Raw genomic sequence first — 13,155 nt, 5'->3', positions numbered from 1 at the left:
TACCATTGAGTTGCTTAAATATTTGTTACAAAAAAGACTCAATGGTGGAGGCAGAGAGTGATTAAGAGGAAATGATTGATATAAAAAGGCATCAATAAAATATTAACAAATAAAATATAGTTGAGGGTCTTTATTGGAACTGAAGGATGATGGCAGACAACTCTATATTCAGTATCTTTAAAGGAAGAGTTTAATTGTAGAATAGAATCATGGAACTTTGAGCTGGAAGGAAGAATAGAAAGAGGCATATTTCAATGCTCTGATTTTATGGAGGAGAAAACTGAAGCTGAGAGGGGAAGCCACTTGTCCCAGATTATACAATGTATTAGTGTCAAGCCTGAGACTAGACTCTATGATCACATTCATTCATTCATCCATCAATTCAAAAATTCTTTGTCACATATACTACTCTGTTTTCAGAATACTCAAAAACAAACCCTACACCATGGACTATAACTCCAAAAGGTAAAACTTTTCAGAAGTACTGAATTGTATCCATGGAGCAAGGAAACCTCTGCTAACAACTACCTGTGTGACCTTAACCAAGTCACTTTATTTCTTTATGGGCTACAAATTCTATCTCTGTAAAATAAGGCAACTGGAATAGATGAACTTTGAGATCCCTCTTGCTATAAAGTCTACGAATCTAACAGGATTGGGGGCCGAGCATCTCAATTTCCTTTCAAGTGATGATGCACGAAGTTCTTTGCCTTCCATCATATAAACCTCACTGTGCACTAATCACTTAGAAGAAAAAATAATAATAAAAGTAGATAATATTTTGTCACTATTTTTACAAAGAAGCACTTCCACTTGTTGGTATCGTCCTGAGGGAGTTCTGGCAGGACCCACAGTCAGATCATTCAATCTACATGGGGATGTTGTTCACTGAGAAATGTGGAGCAAAGTGAATAAAGTATATAATGAATGCTGCTTCCACAGCATAGCAAATGCAAGCCACTTGAGAAAAGCTAAAAGTGGGTTCTAAGAACACATAAATCACTGATGGCACCATTAATATCTGGAAAATGTGAGTTTCTCATAGCAGGATTTTAATGACCTGAACTCTTGCAAATGACTGAGTTTCTTTTGACATGTTCTGGCATATTCTGTCCATCAAGACTATCCATGCAAGCTCCACTGGCCAAGAACTGACCACATAACATTTGATAAACAAAGATATCTATGAATTCAGAAGAAAAGTGTCCAAAAGAAAAAAATAAAATTCTTCAATTTCTCATAGCATCTTTTCATGTTTAATAGTGTGGATTAAAGTACTGTAAATATCTTTGATCTATTTCCAACTCTCTCATAGATTAAAAATGTATTTTGTTTACTAGTTAAAATTACCCTAATAAACATGACTCGTCAAAAGAAAAGCAAGGACACTGTGTGATAAGGCAACAGGGGAAGGAAAGGGGGTAACCCAGATGCAATTAGACTAGCAATTAATCATGTCATGGAACCAAAAGATGACAGACCACATTCCCAAATGGTAGGATCCACAGCTCCTGAATGTTATTGGTTTTCTTATATATAGGCTTGATGCTGACGGTGAGACTTTCTGCAATGAAAGTCTTTTTCCCAAAGCAAGGGAAAAATATCTTCCCAATATTTTTCAGACTTATTGAGAAAAAGTTACTTAATCTCCGTCATGTGTTCTGAGGTAATCACTATTTCTTTCAAAGGAGAAAGGAACCTCTCAAAATACCTGCCTAACTATCTATATCTCTATGGATGGATAGATACATAAAAAATAAATATGTGTATATGTGTGTGTGGTATAAATATATATATATGTGAGGGATATATATATGTATATGGGTGTATATATACGTATATGGGTGTTTATACATGCATACTGTGTATATGTGCATACCTACACATATACATAATATATGCATACATACATGTATTTTTATAAACATATATTATATGTAGTAAAAGCATTACTCCCACTTTTTGGATGAGTAAAGAGGTTCACAGAGATTGAGTCTGTTGCTCAAGGTCACATAGCTATTAAGAGTTAGAGACAGAATCTAAACGAGGATGCTGATTATCAGACAAGGGCTTGCTTTCTTGTTGTTGCTGTTATTCTCCCAATTACAGGATGCTATCTTGGTAGGAATTCACTCAAAGTTTCACAGAATCACAAAATATCAGAATTCAAAGGAATTTTAGTCCAAACCATACAAGAATAAGAACTTTTCAAGATCTCCAGTGGGGGAGGAGTCTGCTACCTTCTAAGGCAGTGCATTCCACTTTGAGATAGCTCTGTTAGAAAGTTGTTTTTACCTTTATTTTAAAATCAGGCCTAAAATTTACTACTTCTACCTACTTTTCTGAGTTTTACCCTCTGGAACCAGCATTAGAAAGACTGGTCTCTCTTCCTTGTGACAGCAATTTAAATACCATCCCTAAACATCATATCAAGTTCTTTCGACTAATCCTTACATGGCATGAATTTGACGTCCTTCTCCATCCTTAATTCGCTATTCTGAGCATTTTTTACACATATTACTCCCATCACCTTCATGTATTCTTCAATCCAATGACACCTGCCTCCCCTACCTCACCCCCACCCTAAGAAATTTTGTTAATTTTTCCCCATGTCTAGAATTCTCTCCCTCCTCACATTTGCCTCTGGCTTCCCTGGCTTTCTTCAAGTTCCAGCTAAAATACCACCTTCTCAAAGAAGCCTTTTTCAGTCCTTCTCAATCTCTAATTATGTATATTTGTGTGTGTATGTGTATAACACAGTAAGTGCTTAATAAATGCATTGATTTATTGATTTGACTCAACTTAAAAAGTCATTCAAACTATTATTTTTATAGGGATCCTCATAGTCTCAGAAATTATATTTGAAATTTTCAGTTAACATAGGAAAAAATCACTTTCAAGATGAATAGGAGGGGAAAAAGACATTGCCTTTTATCTGCATACAGAAGATTTTAGTGATTGAAACACTCCTGTTATACTTATGCCCTTTCTATCTCTAGAAAGACTATCTGGTCAGCAAGCTCTAGAAGTTGTTCAGATTTTCATTTGCCCCATTCCCTCCATCCTACTCTTCAAAAGTCTCATCAGAGCTCTTGCAAAATTATTGTGAAACCTTGAACCATTTCTCTTTCTCTAGACAGAAGTATGCAAAACCCAAAGTGCCAGCCAGTTCAGAAGAGAGTAGCAAAAAGAAATAGAAAGAGAGTCTTCCTGAGTTCAAACTTCTGACGCTATTGGGACATGCTGTCTTGTACCATTCATCAAACCTGTAACTCCCAGGGTTGACCAGGGGTACAAGGACTTGGGATCTACTATACCCAGACCTTCCCTAGAACCATCTGCTTTGGGAAAGTGAGGAATCTAGAGTTAGGGGGATACTAGAGATTATCTAAACCAGAATTCTTAACCTGTTGTCTGTGAATATTTAAAATTATTTTTAATAAATACATTTAAACAGGATTGGTTTCTTTTGTAATCCAATGTACTTTGTTTCATGCATTTCAGAATGTTATTCTGAGGAGTCCACGAGCTTCACTGCACTGCCAAAGGATTCCATTGAACAAAAAGGTTAAGAACCTCTTATCTAGTCTAACTGTCTCATTTTTTTAGAGGAAGAAACTGAGGCTAATGACTCATTCAGCCACGTAGTGTAAGTAGCAGAGGTGTTGGAACCCAGGCCAGGTGATTTCAAATCAAGGAGTGGGTTAACTTTTCTTCTGAATGAAATTAATCTCTAACATAACCCCTCCTAAAGATTCCCTGCTAGTATTGTGGGTATAAATAGGATATTTATGTTAAAATTGGCACAATTAACATTTTAATCTATATTTGGTAGCTAGTTTAAAAAATATATGTTGAAAAGTGTAAGCTTTCTAGTTACTTAGAGAGCATAAATAAGATAGTTTGATACAGTAAATACCTGCTCTGTTACGGTTTGAGAGATTGATAAATTCTGTGTAAGGAGTGGGTGTTTTCCACATTTGAAAAATTCCTTGCATGGTCTCACAGTGATAAGATAAATGCTGAAAAGAGATGAGGAGTTGTTGAAGACATAAAGAACTACAGATATGAAGTCCTTTATTTTCTCTTGCTGTTAGAAACAGTCTGACATTGCTAAAATAAATAGCACCGTAACACTCTGACCATCCTCATTGGGAAATGGGATGGACAACTGTGGAAGTTCACCAAGCATGTCAGTAGAAAATGAGCATAGAATCCTAAAGCTTCATAAAAATGCATGGTGAATTTTATACTAACTTTAGAAGCACTGTAACAAAACATTAGGGTCATACTTAACTATTGTGTAGCTATAGCTTTCCATAATTAGGGAGCAGACCATAAGGAGTTCAAAGGCTAATTCCATTTTTCCCTTAAATTCTGACAAAGTTCTTAATTTTAATAAAAATGTTTATTTTTTACTAGAATGCAAGGAAACAAAAGGTTTCCCCCCTCCTTTTTAAACTGAATAGTCTCTAGGAAGTTCTACTGCATGATGAGGTTTAACAGTTCCATGAAAAAAGATCCATTTCATGTCAGACTAATAACTATACAATTACATGCAGGTAATAAATACTAATAATAGTTCATAAATAATGCCTTGGACTTACTTGGTTCCTTTCATCTGAGGTCCTCAGAGCCATTTACAAACATTAATTAAGAGGGCCAGTTGAAGTCCAAGCAACATAATGCTGGGATGAGAAGTAAAATATTGGAAATCTGGGAGTAATAAAACCAACAAGGGCAGCAGCCAAGGACCAAGAGTAAGAAACTAACCAAAATACAAACATCTTAGAGACACTTGCATTTCTACTTGGCAAATAGGAGGGTCATAAAGAATAAATAGCAATTGAATCACTTAACACTTAACTGTGTGCTTAAAGAAGGGATCCAGAGAGGAAAATGCAGAAAGTGAAAGGCTAAAAATCCTGACCTCCACAGTAGGAAAGGCATAGAAAGTTCTAATAAGTCTACTGTAAGAGAGTATCTGAACCATCATTGAAGAAGCTCAGTAGGAATCATGAGATTGTCACCATCAAGAATTATAAGATTTAATTGTAAAGACAGACAGGCAAAATCCCAATATGAAATACAATTCTTCCACATTTAGACATCCTGCATCTGGCCTAATAACATTTGTAAGCATGGAATAAAAGATCAAGACCAGGGAAACATTTGGCTGAAATGCTGAACAATGGCTGGATAGAGAAGCTCATCTGATATGCCAATAATTATATAATGCACTGCCCCGATACACAGCTTTGTGTTGAGTTCTAAATGCCACATTTTAAGAGGACTATTGACAAGGCTGAGTACATTCAAAGGAAAAGAACTGGGATGATTAGGGGTCTGAACAACCATGCTTTCTAAGGAACAGCTGAAGGAACAGAGAACTCCTAACCTAGGGAACACTTAAGAGGAATATATCCCTTGTCTTTCCATAAATTAAGGGCTGTAAGGTGGTAGAAGGGTTGGACTCATTGTATGTGGCTCCAGAGGAAGTCTCAGGGACACAGTTTTGGTGATTAGAGTTGTCCAACAACTGAGTGGGCTGCCTTGTGACATAGAGAATTCCTCAAAGTCACTTAAATATGTTAAATAGCAAAGAACAAAAACAAACAAAACAAAACCAGGTCCTTTTTATTTTCTTCTTTTTTTTTTTTTTTTTTTGCTTTTTGAAGGGCAATTGGGGTTAAGTGACTTGCCCAAAGTCACACAGCTAGTGAGTGTGTCAAGTGTCTGAGGCCAGATTTGAACTCAGGTCCTCCTGACTCCAGGGCCAGTGCTCTATTCCCTGTGTCACCTAGCCACCCCAACCAGGTCCTTTTTCAAACAGCTGTCTAACTGTCTAGCTGTCCCATCTTAATACTTATTAAGTGGATTTCTGAACCAATATGTAAGGCTTACTACTTCTTATTCCTAAATTTGATCTTATTAGGTTCAGTCCAGCCTTTTAGCCTGTCAAATATCTTTTTAGATCCTGACTCCATCATTCAATGTCTTAGCTATCCCTCCCGACTTTGCATCATCTGTGAATTTTACGAACATGCCATAAAATTTTAGATGTTGTCTTCCCTGGTTAAAATTTGAGCCCTCTGAGGGCAGGAACTTTCTTGATTTTTCTATATGTAGCCCCAGGGCTTAGCATAGTACTGGGCACATAGCTCCATTCTTTGACTCATTCATTCATACCTTTATCTAAATTATTGACAAAAATGTTAAATGGCACAGGATGAAGTACAGATCACCTGCTGGAGTCCTCTTGCCAAGCTTACATTGAACCACTCTTTGAATCCAGTCATTCAACCAGTCTTGTCTATATCTATCCATCTTTTGCACAAGAATAGTATTATATGCTTGATCAAATGCTTTGCTAAATTTTAAGCCCACCATATTTATAGCAAATTGGGAGAAAAAAAGCTCAGTCTGATAGAACCCATTTTTAATGAAATCAGATGGGGTTTTTGTAATCACCACTTCCTTTTTCTAGATGCTTTCTAGAAATGACTAGACTCATTCTAGAAATTCCCCAGGAATGGAAGATTCAACTCTTCTCTCTCTCTCTCTCTCTCTCTCTCTCTCTCTCTCTCTCTCTCTCTCTCTCTCTCTCTCTCTCTGTCTCTCTCTCTCTTTCTAAACATCTGCCCTTCTGTAAGCCAGTGGTAGCTCTCCTATTTTCCAGAGTCTCTCATATATCACTGACAGTGACTCAGCAATCACATTGGCCAGTTCTTTCAGTACCCATTTCCAGAAAGGGAAAACCCTTTCCATCCCAACCATCTAAACATTCCAAGTTTTTATCTATCCTTCCTGCCAAGGGAGGAGAAAAGCAGATGTTCAATGCTTGTTTCCTTTACTTATATTTCTAAGAGATTTTCATTTTATCTCTCTTGGCCAGAATGAAAGTTATTCCTCATTCAGTTTCTTACCCAACAGAGGTCTCTGTCCATAATCAAATGTAATAAATTAATAGTAAGTCCTCAAGAAGAAATGAATGCCTGTAGAGAGCAAGGACAGAAGCAAACCCTGCATTCTTCTTGTTCATAAGCCCATGTGATATAGCAATTGGTCAAATCAAGCCACTTCAGGTACTTGAGACAAAAAGAAATTCTGGAAATCTTGGGCAGGGCAACATCTCATACAGCCCACATGACAGGCAGATCACAAACTCTTATGATGTTAGATATGGTAAAACACTGAGGAGGAAAAGGTGGGGATAAGAGCATAGAACCCACACATACTCCTGGGTAAATTAGTGTAACACCATGTCAGACAAATGACGGGAGGAAAAGCACCAAGGTCTGTTCCACTGACTTCTCAGAGGAGCCCAGGATATCATTAAAAAATTCACAAGTGTTGTTAGACCCCTACTGGGTCCAACATTGCCTGGAGTCACTTGGAAAGTCATGCAGGCTGACTTTGGATAAGTGCAACTCTTGTGACTGCTCCTTGCAGGAGAGGGGCATATCTGCAACCTGGGAAACTCCATCTTCAGGAGAGGGAGCATGGAAGTGCAGTCAGATGAGAGTAATAAAACACACTGACCTGAATTTGCTGCTGCAGGAGATTGATTTTGTGCTGCTGTTGCAAAAGTTGCTGCTGCTGCCTCGCAATCTGTCAGAAAAAAAGTTTCGTTAAGTTACAACGAAGTGTTTAAACCCAGAGCATCACCTCAGGTACGTCTCCTGGCATCCGAACGATATTTTATTGCACCTCCGTGGGCAAGGGCTACTGGAAAAGGAGTGAAGCAGCCCAGGAAAGGTGGAGCAAAGGACAAATCCCAACCTGGTGCCATCTCTCTGCTGCCTCCTAAATCGCTATGGGCAGATGAATACTACTGCTGGGGGGGGGGGGGGGGGGGCGAGGAAGGTGTTGTAGATGCATCATATCACCCAGACCCACACCTGTCATCTTGAAAGGTCCGGAATTTGAAATTCTGGCCCTTAGAGAGTAAAGACTGTAAAACTGTAAAACTCCAGCTATACTTTTCTAATGAGATTAATTTGGGCTGAGAAAGCAGAAACTGGAAGTAAGAGTTAGGTAAGCGAGTGACTTTGCTACAAAGTCTCTCCAGACTCAAAATGGGAGTTAGAGGCAGAGTTCTGTCTTTTTCAACACCTATCAGATGCAATCTTCAACAACTGAAAATAAAGCAAAAGTCGCCACAGAAATCCTCAAAGCACCCTTCCCCCCAGCACCTATACATAGACTGCAGTCCAATATAAGGTCTTTGAGAACAGTGTTTTCTTCTCTGTTTTTCTCCTTAACACTTAGAACAATGCTTTGGATATAATAAGTGCCCATTAATGCTTCATTAACTCATTCTTATAGGTTTAAGTAAAATAATAGCACTAATAACAATAGTTAGCATTTATATAGAGCCTTAAGGTTTGCAAGAAATTTTTACAAGTAATGATCTCATTTTATCCTCACAACAACCCTGGAAGGTAGGTGTTATTCTTATGACACTTCACACAGTTTACAGATGAGGAAACTAAGACAGTAAAGAGTTAAGTGATTTTTTCATGGTCACATAGCTAGATATTGTCTGAGGCTGGATTTGAACTCAGGTCTTCCTGATTCAAGGTCCAAAGCACTAACCATTGTGCAACCTAGCTGCTTGGATAGATATATTTGATACAGAGACAGATGAGAGAGAGACAGAGAGAGACAGAGAGAAACAGAGACAGACAGACAGAGAGAGAGAAAGAAAGAGAGAGAGAGAGAGAGAGAGAGAGAGAGAGAGAGACTTCATTAGTATAAGTAACTCTTGATGAGGAAATTCCATCTACCAAATGAAGAGAGCCTACAATGTATAGTCTAAGAGAACTGCCTAGTGAATCCAGAGGCTGGTTAAGTAACTTCCCCAGCATCAGACAGGAGCAGGACTTGAACCTAGATCTTCCTGAAACTAAAGTCAGTACCCCATTCACTATACCACTATATATGTATTTATATGTATATACATGCACATATACATATTTGTATATGTATATATGAAGACATGTATACCTGTACATGCATATAGATGAATATATACATATATGCATGCATACATATATACATGTATATGTGTACATATAACTTGACTTTTTCCCCATTGCCCATGAACCAATCTACTTAAAGACCTAAACTTCCAGGTAGAAGAGCTCTCAGGTTTCTGCCTTACAGTCTTACTCATCCCCTCCTAAGCAGAATGAGTCAGTCTGATCGTCCATATGGGGATTCTCAAACAGATACTCCATTCTTGTTCCTGGTTAGAAAATTGGATTCCATGCCTGAAAACATCTTCCGGTGTATAGAAGGAAGGATTAAGCACTTCAAATAGTCTGTCTAAGGCTGGCGCTCTCCTTGGGGGGGGCCAAATAGCTTCGCTGGGATAATGGTGCTTACCACAAAGCCCAGCCTGGAAAGCAGGCTGAACATTAGCTCAAACATTGGATTGTTACAGCTCTAAGCCTTGAAGGCAATGCAGTGGTGAGAGGAAGATCGCTTCTAGATCAGGGTGCAGCAGATAACCATGGACAGGGAAGGGAGAGGGTCCAAGGTGGCCCTTGGCTGTAAAGGTGCTCTTCAGGAAAGAGCAAATGACTTGTCTTCCTATTTCTCAGTCCTAAAACAGAAAGTGGCTTAAACTGGTATTCTAGGGATATCATTCATCAGTCCCGGGCTGCACTCCCCAAGCCTCCCAAGAAGAAGGAAGGGAGAAACATCTCCCAGGGAGATGGCTGGGAGAGTGGCTTTGCCTGGGGCCCAAGTGTAGTAGGTTCTCATCTTAGGAAGAGGGCAGATGGAGCTGAGGCCAGGGTGACTCAGTGGGAGTAAGAGAAGGGAAAGGCAAGTATTCTGCTTTAGCCCATGGACACAGCCAGTTCTTGACACAGTCCAAATCACTGAAGCACAGCTCACACTGCAGCTCTTGGTTTGATACTAGGGCCTCTGAATATTTATTTCCTGCTTGGAAACCAGTGAAACACCACCAGGCATCTAATATTGATGGTACCTCCTAAGTGATAAAGTGATGCATAGAAATGCATCCCAAACACCACAGCGCAATTACCATCATCCACTCTGGATGTATAGGCTTGACACAGTGAAGTATGGGACATAAGCACCATGTGGCTCAAATTCTGAATTTTATTTGCCAATCGGCTGAGATACATGCTCGCTTCATTGGGCATGACAACCTAGTTTTAAGTGTCATTTAATTTTCATTTTGAAATATAATTACAAAGTGTTCACTGTAAGATATCACTCGTCTGCAAATGTGTCAAGATTAATTTGTGCTAGCTTATTCACAAGTGTCAATAGTTAATTACTGTGTCATCTCTGGATGGCTAAATGACATTCTAACTTCTGATTTTTTACAGTCTTCCTTTATGTTATTTTCCATTAGGGGCTGAGTCCATATTCCTACATGTGGGCAAATATTCAAGCACATAAAATACCAGACGTCACAACTCATTAAAATCAACAGAGCATATATTGCTCTATATACCCCTATAAAATACATTTAACTGAAAAGATAATTCCAGTAATAATGTCAGATTCCTAAAAACTGCACATTAATTTGGGTCTGTCTGATCTAATGCCTACAGGACTGCTCCGTGGAATCATTGTTGTTAAGATTACTGCACTCTAATGAGACGTATAGAGCATTTGGGAGAGTGACTACCTTTAAAATTATAGAGTTTAAACTTTATTATTCATCTTGTTTCTTTTTGACTAGTTTGCAGACAGTTTTTAAAACCGGAAAGGCCTAAGCTGAGCTCCATGGTTCAAGTTCATAGGTCCTTCAGAGAGTAAATCTTTATAATCCTGGAAAAAAGTATGGGAACTTGACTTGAAAAATTCACCTGTGCTAATAAAGACAAGTTCATTAGATGCCTACAGGGAGAGTTATCCCTAAGTGATTGACTCCCCACCAGTGTTAATCTACTAGACTGGCCCCGTTATTCTAGAGCAAGGCACACTATAACTGCTCTCTCCAGCTAACAGACCACAAATGACGCCCCCCAAAAAGATCCCAACATGCTCGGATCTGAGGGCACAAGATCGGAGGGAGGTCCCTGCCCTCACATCCTCCCCAAAGCCATGAAGCTGATCCATGTGACCCCCAGTGCTTTGCATGGGGCTCCATGCCCAAGACCAGGCAGGGGAGCCCCCTGTCTTGGGACCTCACCTGTTCCTGCTGCTGGCGAGCCAGGTCCATCTGCTGCCGCTGCTTCTCAATCTGGGAGGCCGCTAGCTTTTTCTGTTCATCGTGCGCAGCCAGGAGCTGCTCCCGTAAACTGATCAACTGGGTGATCATGGTGGAGAGCTGCCGTTCTTTCTCTGCCAAACTCTCAGGGGTACCTAAAAGGGAGAAAAGAGATTGAGCGTGTCTAGGAACATTTTTACAAGCAAGTGTGCAAGATACACAAAGGCACCCAGCTGTGGTCAACAAATGGTGGCTCTCCCACACATCAATCCAGAGCAGGCCATCAAGTCCAACCCTTCATTTTCCAGATGAAGAAACTGAGACTCAAGGAGGGCCTCTGACTCCAGAGCCAGGCCTTTTTCTATTATACCATTTACTCAGCGATAATCCCAGGGGGTGAATACAGGCTATCTTCATAAAGTCAGAGCAACAGAAAATCATGAGAACACATATTTTGCTCACTAGAGTTGGGCTTCTTAATCTTTTTATGTCATGAACTCCTTGGGCAATTTGAAGAAACCTCAGAATCCTACTTTTAAATGCATAAAAATAGGATTACAAAGGAAATTAATTCTATAGAAATACCATTATCAATTTAAAAGCAAGTTCACAGACCCCAGGTTAAGAACTCTTACACTAGAGTAATTAATGACACACAGCAAAAAGGGAGCCTCATCTTCCAAACCCAAAATAAGAGCAGCAAATTGATTTCTCAAATCCAGGAGAGGAAATACATGGTTAGACAACAGTTATTGTGAAAATGACCTGGGGATTCCAACGGACTGGAAGTTCAACACAAGACAGCATTATGTATGGCTGGCAAGGCAGGCAGTGTGATGTGAGGCTGCATTACGAGACACAGCATCCAGGAAGAGGTAGATGAGAGTCAAACTGACTCCAATCAGGGTCAGACCCAATTTACTGTGTCCAGTTCTGGATGCCACAATTTAAGAAGGTCATTGACAAACCGGAGCATGTCCAGAGGAGGGCACACAGAATGGGGAAGGAAGGAAGCAAAGAATGAAGGGAGGGAGGGAAGGAGGGTAAAGGAGGAAGGGAAGGAAAGAAGGATGGAGGGAGGGAAAGAGGGAAGAAGGGAAGGGAGGAAGTGAAGAAAGGAGAAAAGGAAGGAAGGAAGGAAGGAAGGAAGGAAGGAAGGAAGGAAGGAAGGAAGGAAGGAAGGAAGGAAGGAAGGAAGGAAGGAAGGAAGGAAGGAAGGAAGGAAGAACCTACCATGTGCTGGGCACTGTGCTAAGCACTTTGCAAATACAATTTCCTTTAATCCTCACAAAACCCTGGGAAATATTTGCTATCATGATGCCCATCTTACAGTTGAGGAAACTGAGGGAGACAGTGATTAAGTGATTTGCCCAGGGTCTAACAGCTAGTAAGTATCTGAGGTCACATTTGAATTCGGGTCTTCTTGAATGCAAGTCAAGCACTCTATTCACCCAGCTATTTCTTTAACTAAAAACTCTTCTGTATAAACAGGACCAGTTAAAGGAACAAGAGAATGTTTAACCTGGTACAGAGAAAACTTTAGGGGATCATGATAGTTGCCTTCAAGCATCTAAAGTACCATCTAAAATCGTGTAAAACAGGAACTAGATCTGTTTTTCTTGCAGAAAGAGAACCAATGGAGGAAATTTGGGGGAACAACTTTCTCTACAATTGACACAAAAAACTTGCTATGTGCTAGCTCAGTGATGCTTCTCTCCATCAATCAGGATCTTCAAGCACAGAATGGATGGTCACCTGAAAGGAATATTTTAGAAGGTATTCTAGTCAGGCTAGATGACTGCTCACCTCTCTTGCACCTATGAGAATCTCCTGAGCCAGAATGGGAAATCAGGGAAAGAGCCCTGATCAGAAGACCAGAGTTGGGACCCAATCTCTATTACTACTATTTGTGCTACCTCTGGCCAATCATTCATCTCTCTGAGGCTGTTTCCTTCTCC

General features: G+C 39.7%; 1 protein-coding gene across 30 annotated transcripts in view; it reads right to left on the bottom strand.

Annotated features, from left to right (window-relative positions):
• Nucleotides 1-13,155, bottom strand: part of SOX6 (SRY-box transcription factor 6) — a 672,513-nt gene that overhangs the window by 212,880 nt on the left and 446,478 nt on the right. For all 30 annotated transcript variants that reach the window (XM_069091122.1, XM_069091109.1, XM_069091112.1 and 27 more), the window contains 2 exons: nucleotides 11,180-11,352; nucleotides 7,543-7,611 (listed from right to left, as the gene is read on the bottom strand). In XM_069091122.1, coding sequence (XP_068947223.1) covers nucleotides 7,543-7,611; nucleotides 11,180-11,352 — 242 coding nt within the window. The remainder of the gene's footprint in view (nucleotides 1-7,542; nucleotides 7,612-11,179; nucleotides 11,353-13,155) is intronic.

The sequence above is a fragment of the Petaurus breviceps genome, unplaced genomic scaffold, assembly GCF_028583685.1.
Source record: "Petaurus breviceps papuanus isolate PSGF00001 unplaced genomic scaffold, PetGlider_PUasm1.0 188, whole genome shotgun sequence".
Lineage (NCBI taxonomy): Eukaryota > Metazoa > Chordata > Mammalia > Diprotodontia > Petauridae > Petaurus > Petaurus breviceps.
Note: the sequence above shows the minus strand (reverse complement) of the source record. Positions and strands in the feature narration are given on the sequence as shown.